Source organism: Macrotis lagotis, chromosome 5, assembly GCF_037893015.1.
Source record: "Macrotis lagotis isolate mMagLag1 chromosome 5, bilby.v1.9.chrom.fasta, whole genome shotgun sequence".
NCBI classification, from domain to species: domain Eukaryota; kingdom Metazoa; phylum Chordata; class Mammalia; order Peramelemorphia; family Peramelidae; genus Macrotis; species Macrotis lagotis.
The window spans coordinates 55,598,117-55,622,692 of NC_133662.1; the positions used below are offsets into that span (position 1 = coordinate 55,598,117).

The following is a 24,576-nucleotide window of genomic DNA, read 5'->3' on the forward strand; positions in this document are numbered from 1 at the left end:
CTGCCACAGACCCAGGTGCCTTGATGGTTGTTCCTGGAAGGCTGGAGCTGGTATGCTCTGGGGCAGTAGTTGCATCCTGGGCAGAGGTGAGGCTCTTTCCAACACATCTTCCAAATTGTCTTGGGCCAGAAACTTGTTTCACTCGTTTTTCTGTGGGTTCCATTAGTCTAGAATTTGGTTAGTGTCATACTTCAATGGCATTTAGAGTGTCTAAGGAAGAGCTTCTAGGAATTCCTGCCTCTACACCTTCATCTTGACTCCATCCCCTCTCCTTCCACAAGTTAATCTTCATAGAATGAACTAGCTTTTTTCTGTTTAAGAGTTTAATGGCACTAAGGTAAATAATTTAAACACATATTTTTGCAAATATATGTACATATATTTTATGTATTTTTTATGTCTCTCTCTACATATATATATATATAATATATATTACATATATACACACATATTATATCAAGCAGAATTTTTCTCCTAGTTAAGAATAGTTAACAATAAATAAAAATAGGTAAAAAATACTATTTTTACTTTAACAAGTTTGTAAATGTGAATGTTCCAGAACTAAATCTCCCTCACCAGTTTACACCCCCCCCCCCATCTTCTGGAAGTGCCTAAATTTATTATATCTCAACTTCAGTTAGGCTACACAGAACTTAACATCTTTTTTAAAAAAAAAATATCAAAAACCTCATCATGAATGACAATTCTTAACAATTAAGCAATATAGTATTAAAGATATAAATGGATATGAGTCAACTTGCTGCTAAATAAATTACTTCAGATAGCTTGGGTCTTTATTTACCTCTTCATCCCCCCCAATGGCAGCAATTTCTCCTTATTTCTCAGAGCAGTTGACTAGCATTGCTTTAATTTTTAAAATTCCTATCTGTGTCTTACACACTGTGTTTAATAAATGACTGCTAAATTTAATTCCTTTACTCAACAAGTTCTGTGGTTTTTTGGAATGTGCTGTAATTTCTTTCATCCAGCAATATTCTTAGCCAGAAAACTTGCTTGTCTGATACAAACTGAAATTTATTCTAAAACTTACAATTTTAGAGTTCAATGCATTTATGTACAAAACACATTAGGGTACAAAGATAAATATGATATGATCCTTGACTCAAGGAATTTACAGTTCAAGGAATTCTGAGGTATTCAAAATTATTGACAAAAAATTAAGTAACCAATTATGCCCAAATTAAGATTATACTACAGGATATAAAGGCACAATCAAAGTCTTCCTTTGTCATCAAGGTGAATGACCAATTAACAAGCATTTCTTAAGTACCTACTATGGGGGCCAGACACTCATAAGAACTGGAGATATAAAAACAATAACAAAATAATTCTCCTTCTCAAGAAACATACATTTTATTGGGGAGACATCATATATACATACATACATACATATATATATACATATATATGTATGTATGTATGCAGGTACAAGCAAAATAAATAAGTTTCAAGGAGGTGATACTGGAAGTTGGGGTAGGGATGGTATCAAGAAGGCCTAATGTAGAATTAATTGAATCATGAAGCAAGCAAAGTTTTGAAGAGATTCTAAGAAGTTGGGAGTGAGATGGGAATGTATTTCAAGTATGGGGAACAGCCTAAGCAAAGATACAGATTTAGGAGATAGAGATAACTGTCATGTATAACAGTTAGAAGGTCTGGACTGTAAATTACAAAAAGAAAAATAATATGTAATAAGGCTAGAGAAGTAGCTTGGCACCAATGTACAAAGGGCTTTAAATTTTGAAAAAGGGAAGTTTATCCTAGAAATAACAGGAAACCCCTGAAGTTTCCTGAGTAGAGAAATAACATCATCAGATCTATACTTTAGGAAAATCACTAACAGCTGTTTTGGAGAATGGACTGGAGTGGCATAAGACTTGAGGTAGTCATCATACTATGTGGGATACTGCAAATTTTCTAAGAAAGCTACTCTGGTAGGGAAAGATGAACTATGGAATCTTAAAATCTTCTGTTAAGCTAGACAAGTAGAAGGGAATAAGTTATTCCTACAAGTCTGCATAAAAACTTAAAAAGATTGATGAGCTTCTAATACCCAAGATGAAAATGGTTTTCAGAAGTCATACAGAAACAGAGCAATCTGAGAAAGTTAAAGTGATATAATATAGAACAATGGTGTTTATGAGAAGATCTGTATTCCAGTTACAGTTCTGTGACTACATCATATAACTAGTTAATGACTCAGTTTTGCAATCTGTAAAAAGAAAATAATAATTGTAATGATATTCAGTGTTGTGAAGGAGATCAGTGTCAGTAATTTTTAAGGCTTACATACTTTCCTTTACTTTGGTCAACACGTTTTTTTTCCTTTAGGTATAAACTTGTGATTGCATTAGTGAGGTGAGCAATGCAGGTAAGCAAATGAGATCAGCAAATGATCTGCAATTTAGAGTCTTAATGAGTTACCTGGGGGATATTAAGAGAGTAATTGACTTGCTCAAGTCAAATAGTCAATAATTAAGATTTTCCTCTCTACAAGGCCAGATCTATATATATGATGTTCCATTCTTAAACATGTTACATAATTTAACCTTTTGATGAATCAGGGGCATAATTAAATACATAAATTATTCTACTGTCTTTAATGCTTAAGGACAAGTATAGTTTATTAGGGCAATTTTCCCCCCACTAAATTAATACCTACAAATTAATCTGCTTTTGTAATTTGTCTTCTCTACTGTCACAGTTATTTTTAAACTGTTGTTTTATTTTATACAGTAAAGAACTAAGAATAGATCCATGATGATGCTTATTCTTCATTCTCAATGAAGACATGACATCAGGGAGGTGATGCTATGACAAACACATGAATTGGATTTGAGTGAGGGGGGTGAGGTAGATTTCATACAACTCCTTTGAAAAAATAGATTACAATGATCCAATGATGGATATTATGCTCATTGTTTAGAGAGCTACCACATTTACTTCTGGGTTTGCAGCTATGTATAGCTAATATGACCACTGAAGAAATAGGAATCTGGTTCACTGGAAAAGTGTTCTAGTGTTATTATATAAATGTTTGTTAAAATGAGGGCTACAAACTAAGTGCTAAGGATTTAGTCACATGGGCACAACCTATAAAAATAACTTTTTTTGATTACCAAAAAATTATGAAGATCATAAAATACTAGATCGTGAACAACTTGGTTATCAAATCATACCAGGCACATGTCTCCAGCTTATAACGTGTCTAATAAATGATTATTGAATAGGACATACTGAATTCTATAAACGATAAAATAATTTAAAAACACAAGATGATTATTATAAATGCAAACAGCCTTTCAATTGTCTATGTCTTATGACCTTCAGGAAATCTAAGTCTCAAAAGAGAAAAACAGTCAACCAATTAAGATCATCAAGTTAGAAATATTATGCCCTAATTTATTTTTTTCTATGGCAAAATCAGATTTAGTTTAAACCACTTTTACTAGGAATACCATCAGACAAATCAGAGGGCAGTTTGGAATTTTCCATGTTTTCTCATATGTATATATGAAATGCATACATATATATATGCATATATATATATATATAAATTTTACTATCATAAAAATAAGGAAGCAAAAAAATATTTACTATTATTATTAAATATAACCATTGTACTAAATATTGTGAATACAAAAAAATTAAAAAGCAATCACTTCCAAATTTATAACCTGAGTGAAAAAACATGCAAAAAAAATTATGCACAAACAAGATATACAGAAGATAAAATGGAGATAATCAACAGAGGTCAGAAATCAACATTAAATGAGATTGGAAAAGAAATAAAGAGGAAAAGAATTACAAGTATGGGGGACAGTCAGTGAAAATGTAGAGTTAGGGGATAGGAGGAAATCATGTTAGAGGAACACAAGTAGGAAGGGCATTACTGATCTTAAGAGAGAGACTGAATCACAAAATTGCAACATGCCCACCCAAAAAGTTCGTGTCAAGATGAAAATCTAGGACTTCTGTCTTCTAGAACCATGTTTTGTTTTTTTCCATCTGACTTACTGCCTCCCATTCATAAATCATATTATTCTGTTAAAAATAACTAATCATATATATATATATAAATAAAAATATGGAATATTCTTCTGTTTGGTTATTCCAAACAATTTTATTTGAACACCTAAAGAGGCAAAAAAAAAGTAATAGTTCTCTTTAAAATCAGGACATCTGAATTATTAAAAATAATAAAATTATTGTTAGTTTGCTTTTTTAAAAAATCACATCTTTTGTGCTGAGAAAAAAATATAAAGGTAGAATATCATAAGTTTTTCTTTTGTAACCAGTGGTCTCATTTTTAAAACAAGAGAAAAGAACAAAAGTACAATAAATCATTATTTTTGAACCAGAAAAAAGTTTTTTTAAAGAAATTAGCTCTCTTGTACTGTGAAAGAGAGAAATGTTTAATTTTGAAATTTTCTCCTGTAACATGACCATGTAACATAACATATCATAAATATGACAGTCCACACATACACTAACTGAATTCAAATTTACCTATTAGATAAGCCTCAAGGGACAAAGGATATAAATAAATATAAAAGTTATATTCCCAAAGAGTATTCAAACATAGATGATATTTAAAAGATATAATGTAACAGCCTAAAGTGTAGCAAAGGATTTACCAAATAAATGACCTTCATCAGTCAAGATAAAGTTGTGAATTCTACTTATGGTTGTTGTTTTCTTTATGGACTGACATTTTTGGAAATTAGGCACAACAAAAGGAGCACCCAAACAAACCAAATCAAAATAAAACAATAACACAAAGGAGTAAAAGTGGAGAGCAACAAATATACAAACAGAAATACAGATTTGAGGAAAAATCAAATTTTATACCCCAGAAGTTATGCCTCTCCTAAGGGACAGAGTGAATAAGGAGGGAAAATATAGTAATGTATTTCACAAACAATATTATGGTGGCTAAACCGACCTGGATAGCAAAAGCATTTTATTAAAAAAAAAAAAACCCATAGATCTTTGCTGTTTTTTTTTTCAGTTAGTTGTTTCATTTTTTATTTGCAAATACCCTAAGGATGACTTAACTTGGCTGGTCTCTTCTAGCTCTAAATCTATAATCCTATGATCATCCACAAGATGACTGACAGTCATAAAATATGAAAAAAATGCTAAAATTATAATGATCAGAACTCTGCTCAAGTTTAGTTGAAAAATTTTCTTTTTCCTTAATTGCATGACAATTTAGTATTCTTCAATGTCTAACATTTCCAGGGTGACATGAAAATACAAATTTCATGAAACTGAACAAAAACAGAAATGACTTTAATAAAAAAGGAGAATTAAGTTTTGGAAGTCAGGATATACTTACTGTGTATGTGATAGCTGCCAGCATTCCAATCAGGGTCAGAGAACTGATGGAGAACGACAAAGCAGTTAAACCATCTGAAATTGGGGGAAAAAAAGACTGGTGAAAATTCATAAAAGGTATACATATTTACTTATGATTCTTAAATAATAATTTTACATAATTTATAAAGGATCAAATAAGTTTATATAAATCTACTAATTTATCAAGATGCAGCAAAGATAGTTGATTGTACTTACAAATTCTTTTCTAAAAAGTATTTTTAAAAAATTCTATTTGTTTTCCAAATATATACCTATCATTTTTGTAAGGTTTTGAATTTTACATTTCCCCTCCTACCCTGCCTTCCCTGCCCCGAACACCCCACAGAAGGCAGTGTCATAACCTTTATATTGTTTCCATGCTATACATAATCAAGACTGAATGTGTTGAGAAAAAACATATCTTTGAGGAAAAAAATAAAATATTAGAGATGGCAAAATTATCTAGTACATAAGACAACTTTAAAGAAAAATTGAAGGTAGTAGTATTTGGTCTTTGTTTAAACTCCACAATTCTTTGGATACAGATGGTATTCTCCATTGCAGATTCCCTAAAATTGTTCCTGATTATTGCACTGATGGAATGAGCAAGTCCATTAAGGCTGATCATGACCTCCATGTTGTTGTTAGGATGTACAATGTTCTTCTGGTTCTGGTCATCTTGCTCAGCATTCAGTTCAGGCAAGTCTTTCCAGGCTTCCCTGAATTCCCATCCCTCCTGGTTTCTAACAGAACAATAGTGTTCCATAACATATATATACCACAATTTGTTCAGCCATTCCCCAGTTGATAAAAATTCATTCGATTCCAATTCTTTATCATCACAAATAGGGCTGCTATGAATATTTTTGTACAAGTGATGGTTTTACCCTTTTTCATGATTTCTTCAGGGTACAGACCCAATAGTGGTATTGCTAAATCAAAGGGTATGCATATTTTTATTGCCCTTTGGGCATAATTCCAAAATGTACTCCAGAAAGTTTGGATGAGTTCACAGCTATACCAACAATGCATTAGTACCCCAGATGTTCCACATCCTTTCCAACATTGATCATTGTCCTTACTGATTATATTGGCCAATCTGAGAATATGAGGTGGTAACCTTTAGGGATGCTTTTATTTACATTTCTCTAATCAGTAATGATTTGGAGCAATTTTTCATGTGACTATAGATATCTATAAAAGGCATTTTTAATCTACCTTTCACATATTCACTTTTATTTATTTTTTAAAATTTTATTTAAGTGACTTGCCTAAGGTCACATAGCTAGGTAATTATTAAGGATCTGAGGTCACATCTGAACTCAGTCCTCCTGACTCCAGGGCTGGTGCTCTATCCGTTGGGCAACCTGTTTTTTTTTTTTATCCACAGAAATTTCCTATTTGGATGAAACAGGACCAAGTAAAAACTAACAAAAATAAATTTTTTTAAGGGATACAGACTAGATCTGGGATTTCATTGTTATAAGGATTCTTAGTTAAGGACAACTCCCTCTGTCAATGCAAAATCAGTAACATCTCTGCAACCTATAATCTTATCAATTTGCCTAGGGCACTAAATAATTAAATGAGTTACCTAGAGGTCACAAAGCCAGAGCACATCAAATGTGAGACTTGAACCCAAATCTTTTGAAACCAATGTTCTAACACTGTCATGCTGTCTCAACGCTTAAACTAAAATGAAAATCAATGCATTTAATAGTTTCCTTCTCAAAGGTGGGATTGTAACATTTCATTTCAATTCCCAGTCCTCTAAACACTCAAATGGTTCTGAAGCATCACTTATATTTTAATCAAAGGAGAATTGGATTAAACATCTGGAAAGTGTTTTATGAGAAATTATTGAAGGAAAATAGCTATGCTTACATAGAGAACAAACCCTGAAGAGTACAGGATTTATATTGAAACATCAAGACTTTTCACAAAATAAGAGAATAAATTTAATTCAATCTTCTTCCATGAGAAAAAAAAAAACTTAAATGATCAAAATCAATCAGTTCTAATACTTGGTATTAATTTACTGAAATGCATTTAATGCAGTACTAAGGATCCAGTATATAATAGGACTTACATTACACAAACCATTCCCTTTCGCATTCTATTACCACCCTAATAAATGTAAAAAATCTCAAGGCTTCACAAGTCTGACACTGGGGGATTACTTAAAGCAGTGGTGTCAAAATCGGAAAGAAAAAAAGGCCACCAGCCACCAAGGAACAGCTAGGTGCCATAGCAGAGAGAGTAGCAGGCCTTTGGCAGGAAAGACTCATTTTTCTGAGTTCAAAACTCTGACTTCAATAGACACTGACTAGCTGGATGACTCTGGGAAAGCCACTAAAGGATGCTTGGGACCAAATATTGACACTCCCCCCCCCCAACACCTTAATATTATCTATATTTTGCTGAATTTTTCTTTCTGTTACAATATTTTCCTAATTGCATTTTGATCCAGTTTGAGCCATTGATTTAGTAGGGTTAGGAAACCTGTTTGACATCTCTGCTTTGAGATATAGATTGTAAACAGAGGGCTGCTGAAATTCTTTCCAATACTTAAGTTTTGATTCTTTTAAGGTTCTCGCCCTCACACACACAGACCAGTATCATCCTATGTTTTATGGGATTTTTTGTTCCCAAAAAAACAACTCAAATTCTCTGAAATTCAATTCTTCTAGCAAATTTTAAAGTCACTGACATAGTCAAAACATTAAAAATATATCACAGTATACAGAAAAGATTACATTAATGATCTGGTGCAGTTATTAGCAATTTACAATTCTTTCTCTGGATACAGATGGTATTCTCCATTGCAGATAGCCCAAAATTGTCCCTGGTTGTTGTACTGATGAATGAGCAAGTCCATCAAGGTTAATCATCACCCCCATATTGCTGTTAGGGTGTAATGGTGTTTTTCTGGTTCTGTTCATCTCACTCAGCATCAGTTCATGCAAATCCCTCCAGGCTTCCCTGAATTTCCATTGCTCCTAGTTTCTAATAGACAATAGTGTTCCTTCACACACATATACCAGTTTGTTAAGCGATTCCCTAATTGAAGGCCATTTACTTGATTTCCAATTCTTAGCCACCCCAAACAGGGCTGCTATGAATATTTTTGTACAAGTGATGTTTTTACCCTTTTGCATCATCTCTTCAGGGTATAAATCCAGTTACTTACCTTTCCATAGATCTGACAGGTAAACTACTCCTTGTTCTTCTAAGTTTGCTGATAATATTGTCTTTTATGTCTAAATCCTGTATCCATCTGGATCTTATCTTGGTATAGGGTGTGAGGTGTTGGTCTAATCAAAGTTTCTTCCATACTAACTTCTAGCCCTTTCTGCTGCATCTTGCTAGTCATATATAGAAACGTTGAGGATTTATGAGGGCTTATTTTATATCCTGTGACTTTGCTAAAGTTGCTAGTTATTTCAAGTAATTTTTTAGATGAATTTTTGGGATTCTCTAGGTATACCATCATAAAGAGTGAGAGTTTTGTCTCTTCCCAATTCTAATTCTTTCAATTTCTTTTCCTTCTCTTATTTCTGAGGCTAACATTTCTAATATGATATTGAATAGTAGTGGTGATAATGGGCATCCTTCTTTCACCCCTGATCTTATTGGGAATGGCTCAAGTCTATCCCTGTTGCATATAGTGCTTGTTGATCATTTCAGATAGATACTGCTTATTATTGTAAAGAACAGTCAATTTATTCCTACACTCTCCAGTGCTTTTAGTAGGAATGGGTGCTGTATTTTGTCAAAAGCTTTTCCAGCAGCTATTGATATGATCATATGATTTCTGACAGGTATGTTATTGACATAATTAACTATACTAACAGTTTTCGCAATATTGAGCCAACCCTGCATTCTAGGATAAGTCCTATTTGATCATAATGTATTAACCTAGTGATAACTTGTTGTAATTGTTTTGCTAAGATTTTAAGATTTTTGCATCTATATTCATCAGGGAGATAGGTCTATAATTTTCTTTCTCTGTTTTAACTCTTCCTGATTTAGGATCAGCACCAGATTGGTGTCACAGAAAGAGTTAAGCAGAGTTCAGTCTTCCCCTATTTTTCCAAAGAGTTTATTTAGAATTGGAAACAATTGTTCCTTCAATGTTTGATAGAATTCATTTGTGAATACATCTGGGCCTGGAGATTTTTTTTTTAGGGAGTTCAATAATGGCTTGTTGAATTTCTTTTTTTGAGATAGGGTTATTTAGATTTTTAATTTCCTCTTCATTTAATCTGGGCAACTCATATTTTTATAAATATTCATTCATTTCACTTAGATTGTCAAATTTATTGGCATAGAGAGGGGCAAAATAATTTCAAATTATTAGTTTAATTTTGTCCTCACTGGTGGCAAATTTTTCATTTATGATACTAGCAATTTGGTTTTCTTCTTTCTTTTTTTCCAATCAGATTGACCAGGGGTTTATCAATTTTATTGTTTTTTCATAAAACCAGCTCTTGGTTTTATTTATTAGTTCAATAGTCTTCTTGTTTTCAAGTTTACTAATTTCCCCTTTAACTTTTAGAATTTGTAATTTGGTATTTATTTGGTGGTTTTTAATTTGTTCTTTCTCTAATTTTAGTTCATTGATTTCCTCTCTAATTTATTCATATAAGCATTTAAAGATATATTATATCTCCTGACAGCCACCTTGAATGTATTCTATAGGTTTTGGTATGTTTCCTTATTGTCATCATCTAGGATGAAATAATTAAATCTTTCTATAATTTGTTGCTTGATCCACTCATTCTTTAAAATGAGGTTATTTAGTTTCCAATTAGTTCTGGGTCTATATCTCCCTGATCCAGTATTACATATGATTTTTATTGCATTATGATCAAAGAAAGATGTATTCACTATTTCTGCCTTTCTACAATTGATCATTAGGTTTCTATGCCCTAGTACATGGTCGATTTTTGTGTAAGTGCCATGTACTGCAGAGAAAAAAGTATATTCCTTTCTATTCCCATTCAATTTCATTCATAAGTCTATCATATCTATGTTTTCTAACAATCTATTTACCTCCTTAACTTGTTTCTTGTATAATTTATGAGTGGGAGATTTAGGTCTCTGACTAGTAGAATTTTGCTGTCTGTCTTCCTGTAGCTCTTTCAATTTCTCCTCTAAGAATCTAGATGCTTTCCCATTGGGTGCATACATATTTAGTACTGAAATTACTTTATTGTCTATGGTACCTTTTAGGATGATATAGTTTCCTTCCTTATCTCTTTTTAATACTATCTAATTTCTGCAGCTGCTTTTTCTGAAATAAGGATTGCTAACCCTGCTTTTTTTACTTCAATTGAAGTAAAATATGTTTTGCTCCAACCTTTTACCTTTACTCTCTATGTATCCCTCTGCTTCAAAAGAGTTTCTTGTAAGCAGCATATTGTAGGATTCTGGTTTTTAATCCATTCTGCTATTTGCTTACATTTCAAGGGAGAGTTCATCCCATTCACATTCAAAATTATAATTACTCTTTAATGCCCTCTATGCTATCTTCCCTTTGCTTGTATTTTCCCCCTTCTTTCCCTTTATCCATATTCCCCAGTGTTTTGTTTCTGAATACCACCACCTTCAGTGTTTGCCCTCTTATAACAACCCCCTCCCCTTTCTTTCCCCTTCTTCCCTTCCTTCTGTTAGTTATCCTTTTTCTCCTCCTCCCCTTTCACCCTTTTAATTCTTGAAAGGTAAGATAAGTTTCTTAACTGAGGGTTTCTAAGTTAAATTTAATCCAAGTCTGATGAGATGAAGATTCCAGTGGTTCTCATCTCCTCCCTTTTCCCCCTCAATTACAATAGCTCTTTTGTACCTCTTGAGATTTGAGATTTACCCCATTCAGTCTATTCACCTTCCCATCTCCTTACTGTCCCCCTTTTTAAGGAGGTATTCTTTTTAAATTATTCTGAGTCACAGAAAAGTTATCAGTGTCCATCACTTCTTGCTATGTATATTCTCTCTAATAGTTACAATTCTCAAGAGTTGTAAGACTCTTTGTCCCAAGTGGGTATATAGCCAGTTTCATCTAACTGGATAGCAGTTTTTTCTTTACCCTCTTTTTTTAAACCTTTTCATGTGTCTTTTGAGCCTCCTGTTTGATGTCCAAATTTTCTATTTAGCTCTGGTCTTTTCATCATGAAATATTGGATGTCTCCTATTTCATCAAATGTCCATCTTTTCCCCCTGAAAGAGGAGGCTCAGCTTTGCCAGGTAGTGGATTCTTGGCTGCGCTCCAATCTCCCTTGCTCTTAATGTTGCTACAGCCAGGTCCTGCATAATCCTTACTGTGTAGTCCTTTGTATTTAATTTTTTTTCCTCTGGATGCTTGTAGGATTTTTTCTTTTATATCTGATAGCTCTGGAATTTGGCCAAAATATTTCTTGGTGTTTTCATTTTAGGATTTCTTTCGGGGGGGGGGGGGGATTGATGTATTCTTTCAATAACTATTTTTCCCCCTAGTTCCACTGGAATTTGGCCAAAATATTTCTTGGTGTTTTCATTTTAGGATTTCTTTCGGGGGGGGGGGGGATTGATGTATTCTTTCAATAACTATTTTTCCCCCTAGTTCCATGGTATCAAGACAATTTTCCATCACTAAATCCTGTAATATAAAGTCCAGGTTTTTTTTTTTCTTTTCAGTGTCTTTAGGAAGGCCTATAATTCTAAGGTTCTCTCTGTTCTCTGAGGTCAGTGGTTTTGCTGATGAGGTATTTTACATTTTCTTCAATTTTTAAAACCTTTTTTATTATCATTTTTTATTTTTAAAGATTTTGAGTTTTGAGTTTTACAATTTTTCTCCCAATGTTACTTCCCTCCCCACACCTGCACCACGGAAAGCAATCTGTCAGTCTTTATTTTGTTTCCATGTTGTACATTGATCCAAATTGAGTGTGATGAATTTTTTTTAATCTTTTAATTTTGTTTAACACAATCTTGTTGTCTCATGAAGTCATTAGCTTTCACCAATTCAATTCTTTTTTTTTAAAGAATATTTTTCTTCATTTATCTTTTGCAACTCCTTTTCCAGTTGGTCAGTTCTATTTTTGAAGGAATTTTCCATCTGCCCAAGTGTAGTTTTGAGAGAATCAGGTTCTACATTTGCCCAATTGAAGATCTGAGAGATTCTCATTATATATTTGCCCAATTGTACTTTCCAAGGATTTGTTTTCTTGTTGTGAGATGTTAATTTTCCCTTGAGTTTCTTTTCCCAATTTTTCCAATTGAATTTTAAACCCTTCCTGATTTCTTCAAGGAAGTCTTTCTGGGCTGGTGACCAATTCCTATTCTCTTCAGCAGTGCTAGATCTCTCTCTGGGTTAGAATCTGTTGTTTCTAAGTATTTCTCCATGGGCCCTTCTCAGACCTTTCTTCATCTTTTTAGAATACTGTGTTGGGGGGGCGGGGAGCTGGCTCTTAGAAGTTTGCTTTTGAAGATACTAGAGACTTTGTTCACTTGACTTAGTAATTCCAAGGGCCAGCCAGCAGGGAACGCTGGTTGCTTTCTCTGGAGTGTTTTCAGTCCTCACCAGCAGGGTCTGAGTTGATCTTGAACAATAGGCTGGGCCCTGTTGAGTGAACTCTGTTGACTATGCCTTAGCCTGCAGGGGTGGGGATGGGGGTTGTTTATTGTTTGTTCTGGGCAAAGGGCTCCACTGAAAGTATGGAGCTCAGGTCCAGGGCCCAGCTGGTTGTTCTCCAAGTGTGTTCTGAAACTCTGTGCTGAACTCACCCTCCTGGAACTCCTCTCCCCTTAGCCAAAACTCTGCAGCTCAAATTGGATCTCGCACCTACCACTCACCAAAATCTCTACAACTGAGGCTGGCCCCCTGGCTTCCCCCAGTTGCTGTCCCCGAGCTGACCCTCTGCTCTCATCTACCGGCTCACCCACAGTCCCCTGAGACAGACCTTCTTGGTAAGTATTCTCCTAGCTTCTCTTTCTGGGTTTTGTCAATCAAATTTCTGTTAAGAGGTTTCTCTCATGTTGTTTTTTCAGGGGAAAGAGGAGCACTTAACAACAGTACCTGTCTTCTTTCCACCATCTTGGATGGATGTCCCCCAAATACCACTGTTCTATAAGAAAACATGAAGGGTCCAACTTTAGAGATACAAGGTAAGAATTACATGAACTGATGCTGCGAGAATGGAGCAGAACCAAAACAACACTGTACACATTAACACTGTAAGCTGATCAACCTTGATGGAAGCAACTCCTCTCAGCAGTTCAGTGAGCTAGGACAACCAGAGTGGGGGAAAAAACCCCACAAAAACCCCCCCATAGAATCTGAATGGGTACTAACTTCACTATTTAAAAACTTCTGTTTTTCCCTTCCTATCCCATGGTTTTCTTTCGTTTTCCTTAGTCCTGATTTCTCATACACAAAACGACTAATAAATAAATATGTTACATACAGAAGTAATGGACAGTTTTTACCACAGTTTGCTACCAAAGCGGGGGGGGGGGGGGGGGTGAGGAAGAGAGGGGTAGAAAAATGTGTAATTTATAAATATGCAAGTAGATGAATGTTGAAAAATATCTATAATATTTAATTGGAATAATAAAATAAAATGTCAAATAAAAAATAAAATGACTCCCTTTCATCCTAAGACAGTAGGAAGAATGTCTCTTAATGAAATAAGTTTGAATCAATTGGCTATATATTTTAGGAATGAGATTTTTATTACAGAAACTTGTTGCCAAGATTTTCCCCCCAATTTTATGATTCTCCTCTAATTTTAAACTAGATGAGTTTTATATGCTCAAAAACTTTAATTTTATGTAACCAAAATCGCCCCTTTTATCTTTTGGGATCCTATGTCTTATTCAATTCATGAACTCTTCTCCTAATAGATTGGCCAGGTAATTTCTTATATTCCTGATTTGTTAAATGATATTATGCTTTATGTCTTAATCACATCCCCATAGAAAGTTGTTTGGTATGCAATGAGATGCTTGTTTAACCTAGTTCCTGCCAGACTGCTGCCCAGGTTTCAAAATCAGTTTTAGTTTTAGTTCTTGCTTAAATAGTGAAATTATCAAACATATCACCAAGTCCACTTCCTTTTATATAATGTGTCTCTAATGTCTATTTCTTATGCAATATCAAAATGTTTTAATAATTATGACTTTGGAGTATAGGATGAGATCTAGGACTGCCAAGTTACCTATCTTTTCACATTTTTTCATTAATTACTTTATAAATTTTAGACCTTTAATTCCTCCAGATAAATTATGATCATTTTTTCTAACTCTATAATAATCCTTTGATAGTTCCATTTGTATGAACAAGTAATATATTTTGTAGCAATGCCATTTTTCTTATATTGGTTCAGCCTATAAAAAATTTAAACTATAATTATCTAGATTTGTCTTTATTTATATTATTTTATTATTATCTTCATATGCTTCCTGTTCCTGGGCAGGTAGACTTGAAAGTATTTTATACTACCTAGAATTACTGTAAATAGAATGTCTCTATCTCTTCATACTAATTTTATTAGCATGAAGTTCTGAGGATTTGTTGTATTCTGTGTTCTGCAATTCTGCTGAAGATGCTAAATTATTTCGTTTTTAGTTGACTCTCCAGAGTTATCACATTTTTTATTTCTTTGTTTCTTCTTATTTCTTCAATATTTACTTATTGTTATAGTTAGTATTTTAGCAATTCACTGAATGGTTAATGGCAATAATGGACATTGCTTTACCCCTGATCTTACAGAAAAGGCCTTTTTTATCCCTATTACAGAAAATTCTGATTTTTTTGTTTTAGGAAAGCTCCATTAATTCCCTTGCTTTCCAGGTGTTTTATAATAGGAATGGGTGTTGCATCTCATAAAAAGCTTTTTCTTAATCTATGTATATAGTCTTATGAAAAAACAAAATAGCCGTCTTGATGCTTTACAAACAGCTCAGGAAATTAGAAAGTTAAAGGAGAAAGGGAAAGTTCTATTATATCTAACAATTCTAAAAGTCAATTAACTTCTTTTTTTTCTGTGGGTTTTTTTTTGTGGTGGTGGTAGTGATTTATTTAGGTCATAAGATGGATAAATTTTAATGCCTAGTAACTCATTTCAACTTTTCTTTAGTGAATTAGATGCTGCAACATTAGGTTTATGATTAGTACTGATATTAATTCATTCTCTAAAGTACATTTCAACAAAATGTCATTTTTTTAAAAAAGGTCTATTTTTGCTGTTGCTGATTGCTACCTCTGCTTTTTTTAAACTTCAGTTGAAGTATTACAGATTTTGCTCAAGCTCCATTTTAACCTTACATGCATATTTCTGTTTCAAGTGCAAGTGTAAAGAATATATTGTTAATATATACCATGGAAACAATGTAAAGACTAACTGACTGCCTTCTGGGGGGTGGGGTGGAGGGAGGGAAGCAAGATTGGGGGGGAAATTGTAAAATTCAAAATAAATAAATAACTTAAAAAAAGAAGATACTGTTAGATTCTGTTTTCTAATTCATTTTGATATTTTCTTCTAAGAGTTCATTCTCATTTGTAATTATAATTGCTAATGAATTCCCCTCCTTTCTTTTCTTATACTTCCCTTCACTTCTTTCTCACCTACTCTTTAAGAGTTTGTTTTCTTCTGAATTATCCTTCCCTCATATTCCTCTCTCCCTTAACTCTTTTCTCTCCTGTTTCTCTGTTGGGTACAATGAATTTTTGTCTAAAAATAATGTTAGTAGTACTTTTTTCTTCCTTGAATAGTTCAAATGAGAATAATGTTATCTATTCCAGCCCCAACTCATTTTTTGTTTCATAGAATTCTATTTATGCTTATGATTTGCATGAAATAGTTTTATCCACTATCTCCCTGTCCCCTCAATTGTTTTCTTTCCCTCTCCTTCTTTTAAGATGATCAGAACATAAAAGAATCACTCCAAAATCTCTACTTAATTATATTTCCTCCACAACCTCCAATGTCAGTAGAATTCTGATGGGATATGAGTGTAGCTTCTCTATTGAAAAGGAAAACAGCTTAACCTGGATTAGTACCTTCTGATGTCTCACTCATGTTTACTTTTTCATGATTCTCTACATTCTTTTGTTATATATTTGTTTATATGTCAATTTTTCTACTAAGCCCTTGTCTTTTATCAGCAATATTTAGAAGTTCTCTTTCAAATAACGATACACTTTATTTTTCACTGCAAAACTATATTCAGTTCTGCTCTGTAAGTTATTCTTTGTGTTAAGGTGGAGTTTTTGTTTTTTAGAATATCATATTCCAAGCTTTCTTCTTTATCTGATGTTTACTAAATCAGCTGCAATCCTGTAGGTGACTGCACAGTACCTGAATTGTTTATTTCTGGATGCTTGCAGTAATTTTTCCCTCAGTGTGAGAACTCTCAATTTTGGCTATAATATTGAGTTATTACTTCAGGAGGTACTTGGTGAATTCTTTTTGTTTCTTTTTAATTTAAGGCAATAGGGTTAAGTGACTTGCCCAATAAATATCACACAGCTAGGCGATTATTAAGTGTCTGAGATCATATCTGAACTCATGTCCTTCTGATTTCAGGGCTGGTGTTCTATCCACTGTGCCACCTAGCTGCCTCTTGGTGGATTCTTTTGTCCTCTAGTTTTAGGAGATTGGGAAGATTTTTTTATGATTTCTTAAAATATGATATCCAAGTTCTTTTTATTTAGTCATGGCATTCAGATAGCTCAATGACTCTTAAATTATCTCTCCTCAATTGCTATGCAATTACCCAATATGCTATTTTTTCAGTCTTTTGATTCTGTATTAATTTCTTGATGTCTAATGTAGTCACTAGTTTCCACTTGGTCAAATCTAATTTTCATGGAGTTATTTTCTTGGACAAGGTTTTGTACCTCTTGTTCCAAGCTGGTAATTTTATTTTCATGTTTTTCTTGTATAGTTATCACTCCTACTTGGTTTTCAACATTTTTTTAGCTTTTATTTTTAATCTTTCATTATCTTTTTCCAATAATTTATCCCAATTAGCATTTTACTTTGAGGCTTTCCTTGCATTCACAAAATAAGATTGGCAGCTGTAGATTCAAAATTTCTAAATACATTCTTTTGTTTGTTTTTGTTTTCTTTTTGCAAGGCAATGGGATTAAGTGACTTGCCCAAGGTCAAACAGTAGGTAATTAAATGTCTGAGGCTGCATTTGAACTCAGATCCTGCTGATTCCAGGGCTGGTGCTCTCTCCACAGTGTCACCTAACTGCCCCTAAATGCATTCTTATACACATCTCATTATGGGAAGCATAACACACAAATGGAAGGAAAGAAGCATGTGTTAAATGCCTACTATGTGCCAAGGATTGTGTTAAGAATTTTTCAAGTACTATCTCAAGGTTACAAAATTCATTTAGTTGGCTCTGCTGCAGCATTCACACTAAAAGACAAGTCAACAAGTATTTATTAAGTTCTTACTATGTGCCAGATACTATATTTAAGCTTTAGGGATACAAAAAAAATATAATCCCTACAATCACACTCAAATGGGAAAGACAATATGCAAAAATAAAAAAAAAAACTATGTACAAAAGAGATGCAAACATAATAAACTGGAATTAGCTCAGGAAAGGCTTCTTGCAGAAGATATTTTAGAAGGGACTTCAAGGACCCTAAAGAGTCAGAAGATGTAGAAAATGAAGAAGACAACTGCAGGTGTTGGGTACAGTCAATGAAATGTATGAAGTAGAGAGATGGAGAGTAAAGCTAACTAGTTTAAGACTAAAAAGAGTTAGACTAATCTGTTTTCACTGATAATGACAAAATATTAAAAGATAACAATTTACTCCATGAGAAAATTAATAGTCACATATCTAAACTTTAATCATTTTTTTAAAAACCAGGAAACAATAGCCTATTAAAAGAGGCTGTTACATATACCTTTAAGTTTAAACTGTTTATAAGATCATTAAAAAGGATCTTTCCTGTGTTGAAACATAAATTCTAGGGGGCGGCTAGGTGGCGCAGTGGATGGAGCACCAGCCTTGGAGTCAGGAGTACCTGAGTTCAAATCTGGCCTCAGACACTTAATAATTACCTAGCTGTGTGGCCTTGGGCAAGCCACTTAACCCGATTTGCCTTGCAAAAAACCTAAGGAAAAAAAACCATACATGCTACATTTTTGTGCAAGTCACTTTTAGTAGTTAACATACTACAAAGTCAGTTGTAGTATTTAAATTACTGTCTTCTGTGACAAAGACCACATCCATCCCTAATGTACTTTTTTTTAAAAGGTTTTTGCAAGGCAATGGGGCTAAGTGGCTTGCCTAAGGCCACACAGCCAAGTAATTAAGTGTCTGAGGCGGCATTTGAACTCCTGACTCAAGGGCCAGGGCTCTATCCACTGCACCACCTAGCCACCCCCCAATCCCCAATGTAAATTTTTTTAACAAATATTTATCAATTATTACATGCCGAGTACCATATTAGCTACTTGAAGAAAACAAGAAGTTTGGGCAAGGTATTTCAGGCTAAAAGCAAACAATAAGTAGGACCACAAATTTAGAGTTAAAAGAATCATAGGATCGTCGAATTAAAATTAGTGCTTATAAGTGACTTAAAAGTTACCTAGTTCAAGTCTCCCATATTTTAGATGAGGCAAATGAGGCCCAAAATGTGTTAAGTCACTTGCATAAGTAGCACAGTTAACAAATAAAAGTGGAATTTTAATTACAGACCTTAGCATGCCAATGCTATCACTTATAAACCAAATACAATATTTATTAAGTATATCAGAATTCAGAGATAAATATAGTGCTATAAACTACAAAACAGGTTGCACCCCTACTTTTAATAATTTGTAAAAACAGAGTACAAACATATATGTTTATACATATATTTATTTGTGTGTGTGTATATACAGAGTTGTTATAGCTATAGAATAGATTATTTTGATATCTTGCTCCTTTTTAAAAGAATACTTACGACTACTTCCAAGTTCTTCAAAAAGGAATTTCACCTTTTCCCACTCTGTAGAATTTTTGTTAGGAACATTCAAAGGAACAAAAGCACTAAAAACAAATGAAAGAAATCCTTTTAAATATATAAGATTTAATTACAATAATTATTAATAGACATTACTAATTATTTCCACCAGAAGTAATTCCAAATATCCCACAAAAAAATAAATTAGTAGAAAAGGAGACAAGTAATTTTCCCTTAATAAAGTTCATTATGATAAAAAAATCAGTCAAAACTTTTCTTCCACTTCAATTTATTTTAAATTTCTCAATAAACACTTTTAACATTCTACTTTTATGTAATCTATTTCTCATATATTAAAACTTTTTAATACTAGAATTATATGAACTGCCAAAGTATGAAGAAATAAATGGCATAAATAGATTTCATTCATTTTATAGGACAGTCTCTCAATTCATATTGAAGTATTCTTGACTATACTGAAAGTGCATAAGAAACAAAAAGTCACAATATATCAGTTAAGTTTAAGGGGGGGGAGACAATTGAGCTTCATTATTGCTTAATAAGTTCTAATAAATCTCACTGCCCCTTACTCATTCTCCACAACAATTGCTTTAATATTTTTAACTCTCCTCAAATCCAACCTTCCCTCTAATGTTCCCCTCACCACATAAACAAAGAAATTTTGTCTCTACAACCCTAAAAGCATTTTACAATGCTACTGTGTTATGCCTTTGAAAAAGACAGGGAGATAAGGATTCAAAGACAATACAGTTGGGTGAAATTTGCAACTACCTGAATAGCAGATCCAGAAAACAGTAATGATTAAGTGTAAAATCATGGAGGGTTTTTCTATATACTACACATCGAATTTAGTTTTTTAAAATTATTTTTACTTAAGTTGAAGGCAAGTCTCTTAAAGAGTATCAAGTAGAATGTCCTTGGTCCTGAGCTATTCACAACATTTTAAATCAATGACTTGAAAGCATACATGCCATTTTATAAAATTTATAGATGGCATAAAACTTGATGGAATAAGCTAAAACTATGGATGACCGAGTCCAAATCCAAAAAAAGATTTCAGCAGGCTAGAATGATGTGCCACATAAAAGAAATTTAATAAGATTAAATGTGAAGGACACTGGATTTCTGACTTAGAAGCCTATATGTGAAAAAAAGGGCTCTTTTTCCTCTTTGATCCAAGTACTATAGTGTGTTTCAGGGTACTCCTGTGGAGAAGACTGCTGTAGGTTTCAAGATGACCAAACTATAATGTACATCATCACTAAACAAATAATTTTCCACATATAAAGGAGGTTAGGAAAAAGTTGGCAAATTAATGGAAAATGATGATTTTTTCCCCCAAATCAGGCTCCCCAGGCTCTCAAGAGTTTGGGGTTTGTTCTGGTTTTTTGGGGTTGTTTTTTTAGTTTTGTTTTGTAGATTTCTTTTCCTGCCTTTTACTTTTATATGACAATTATTTCTGGGTATCCCATTACTTCTTTCTCCATGTGAGCCTTATTCTCATGTCTTTCTCTTCCATTTCCTAAGTTCCCCCCACCACAAAAAGTTAAGCAAAACAAACTAATAGAGTAACTAAGACAACATACGCAACATTCCACACCAAATTCCTGCTTCTCCAGCAAAAGGAAGAAAATACATTTTCTCAACTCTTCTTTAAAATTAAGATTAGTCATTACATAAAATTTAATTTTATGAGCTTTAATTGACAACAGAGTAGATACTGTGAATATATTGAGTATTTCAATCAGTTAACCAAAAACACAATGAGATCTTCTATTCACTGCATCTTTCAGTTAAATGTGAAATGGTAAAGATGTAATTCAATCTTAAATTTCACTTATGTAGGTCTGTTTCTTCTTTCTTAAGTCTCCATAAAGATACTTTTAGTTCATGAACAGACTTCTTAAGTATTGAAGCTCCCTATTACTTCTTTTTTTAGATATTAAGATCTGACACTCCCCACACCTCTAATATGTTCTCATTCTTCATGTATTTTGTACATCAATATATCAAAATCTTGTCTCCAGTATAAATTTTTTTTTGTATATAATAAATCAAATCTGGCTCTTTTTCTATCTTTATTCTCTTTAATGTCATTTCTAATTCTCTAAATAGCACATTTGGGACTGTAATGTCAGAGTTCAAGTGTGGAAGTCCTACAGCTATTGACAAAGAAGACAGTTATTAATGAGATTTTTGGAAATCTTTTCCATTTTTTCTGTCTATAGCTATCCTTTTATTTTCATAGTTAAATATCTTTGGGAAGACCCTGCTTAGATCAACAGTGATAGCCTAGAGTCCATGTACCATTAAGAAGTCTAGTTATAAATTTCTGAGGTCTGTGAACTTGAATGAGAAAAAAATTACATTTTTATTTCATTATAATTGGTTTTCTTTTTAATTGTATTTATTTCATAACATGCACTTTAAAACAATGTTCTGAGAAGTCGTCCATAAACCTAAGAATGATAAAAGGGTCTATGACTCAAAAAATGATTAGAGCCCCTGGCTTAGATAGCTTACCAAGCTTTCTTAAAACTGACTTCACCCTCTGTTTTATTAGATGATACTGCACAATCATCTGTCATCCTACTTAGTAAGATTTTATCAACAAGTTTATATTCTAACCCAATAACCATTCACGAAAATCTCTCTCCATTTGGCAAGATGTTTCCCGTAGAGGGTGCTGGGCTATTGTGGTCTCTTCACAGAAATTAATTTACTGTGGGAAAATTACGTATCTTGAACCTATCTCATTCTTTCTTCCAGAAACATGTTTTTCCACATTTCTCCTTATGGCATCTTTGCCTACTCCTGCATTGAAGTCACCAAGTATTTAATGTGCTTAGTGACTTGATTTGGGACTCATCAAATTCTTTGTAGACTTCTCTATATGAACCTCAATATCTGCTGTTCGGACATAAATTGTAATTATTCTCAAGGTCTTTTTGCAAATCTTTCTTAGTAGTACTGCAATACTTCAAACATCCTATGAAGTAATAGTTCTTACCACAAATTTCACCAACACCTAACTTTGGCTTTTCAAAAATACCTGATCACCTGACACCATTCCCTTTTCAGTGGCCACTTCCTTCTTCCAATTTTACTAATAGCAAAAATGCCACGATTTATACTAATTTATACTAAAGATGCTAATTCTTTTTTAAATTTTATTTTTTTATTTTTGAATTTTACAATTTCCCCCCTAATCTTGCTTCTCCTCCTCCCATAGAAGGCAGTCTGTTAGTCTTTACATTCTTTCCATGCTATACACTGATCTAAGTTGAATGTGTTGACAGAGAAATCATATCATTAAGGAAAAAAAAATAGAATATAAGGGACAGCAAAACTACATGATAAGATAACTTTTTTTTTAATTAAAGGGAATAGATTTTGGTCTTTGTTCAAACTCCACAATTCCTTCTCTGGATACAGATGGTATTCTCCACCACAGATGCTCCAAAACTGTCCCTGATTGTTGCACTGATAGAATGGAGCAAATCAATTGAGATTGATCTATTGATGCTAATCTATTTTGAATTTTTATTATCCTCAATTTGAATGTGGTAACTTTTTTCAACCTTGATTCAAAAATCTGAATTATATGATACACATACACACACACGTAATAGATGTATAGATATATCTTTAACAACATGATAATCTCCCATGTAGAAAAATCAATCTGCTTTTCAGAATTCAGTAAAATCTCAATGAAGTTTCTAGCACTGATCACAAAAAACTCCAAACATGTATTTGAATTATTAACTAAATCAAGAATAAAGTTTTCTAAGTAATTTACTGTCCTTACAGCATTGAGTTGGGTGAGGCACAATATATTTCATAAACCTTAAAGCATTACACATATATGAGCTGTAATATTTATTTTATAAATGAAGAAAACAGACTTAGAGAGGTTAAATGTGGTAACAGCCCTAGAATTAGACAAACCTAGATCTCAAGTTAAGTGCTCTCATCAAAATTCTCCCTAGTAACCAGCTGCTCTTATTGTCCATTTGAGTTGGGTGGAAAAAAGGGGAAATGGGCAAGAAGAAATGTCTTAGGAATCCTCCTATCTTTAGAGATTAAAAATAATTGCCTAGAACCAGAATCTTTTCTTTTATATGAAGTCCTTCATAAAGGCAAATATTCCAGATTAACACATCTTTGCGAAGACAAAAAGACATTAGTGGTACAAATAAATGACTAACAAACTTAAAACATATATACAATTTAAGTTTGATATCATTGTTATTACATAGAACATAGTAATAAAATTAACTGCATTCTGCTATCATACAAGAGAGGGAGTACTGACAAAAATGCCTGAAAAAGTCCATTAAATGAATAGACCAAATGAATTTTTATTAACTCCTATATTCCTGCATATCAGACTTAGTAATGATAGGATTAATACTGGAAAAATATTAATATTAAAAATATGCTAAGATCTGCTATTCCAGACTAGTGCATTTGCAAAAGGCCTTCTATTTCCTATTATCAATCTCCATATTAACTCTCAAAAATTAAAATTCCTTAATATCACTCTGAATTATCCTAAAATTTTCCAAGTAGAGTTGATTACATGGGACAAATGTAGTTACTGGTTTCAGAAATAATATTAAAATAATCAAGAAATAGATTACTTAAATAACTGCATATAAAAAAAAGAAAAATCTGAGTTCCCCATAAGCTCTCAAAAAGGAAAAAAAATCCCAGTGTATATGGTCTTATATGCAATCTCTATCAGACAGTCAAAGTTAATTCCAATATTACATGGACTATTGAAGAAAATAGGAAACTAAGGGATACTACTAAACACTTTCCAAGATACTGTTAAAGTAATGATATCTACACATCAGAGAAAGAAATTCAGAGAAAGAAAACTGCAAATCAGTATCACTTATGAAGACTGACACAAAATTATTCAATAAAACACTAACAAAGAGGCCACAAAAACACACACTAAGATTAAAATTTCTAATGCCTGTAATACTAGGTAGTTTTAATATAAGGAAACAAAAAGAATAAAAATCACATGATTCTATCAATAGATGTCAAAAAAAACTCTGAAAAAAATCACAAGCAAAGACAGAAAGTATCACAGAAACTAAAACGATTATATAAAAGTTAAATGTTTTTGTACAAACAAAATTGGAAAGCAGTAATAAATGGGGGGGGGACTGCAGAAAGTTTCTGATAAAGGTCTCACTGCCAAA

General features: G+C 33.0%; 1 protein-coding gene across 2 annotated transcripts in view; it reads right to left on the bottom strand.

Annotated features, from left to right (window-relative positions):
- Positions 1 to 24,576, bottom strand: part of LMBRD1 (LMBR1 domain containing 1) — a 201,901-nt gene that overhangs the window by 113,464 nt on the left and 63,861 nt on the right. For both annotated transcript variants that reach the window (XM_074237297.1, XM_074237298.1), the window contains exons 6-7: positions 19,337 to 19,422; positions 5,363 to 5,436 (exon numbers count right to left, since the gene is read on the bottom strand). In XM_074237297.1, coding sequence (XP_074093398.1) covers positions 5,363 to 5,436; positions 19,337 to 19,422 — 160 coding nt within the window. The remainder of the gene's footprint in view (positions 1 to 5,362; positions 5,437 to 19,336; positions 19,423 to 24,576) is intronic.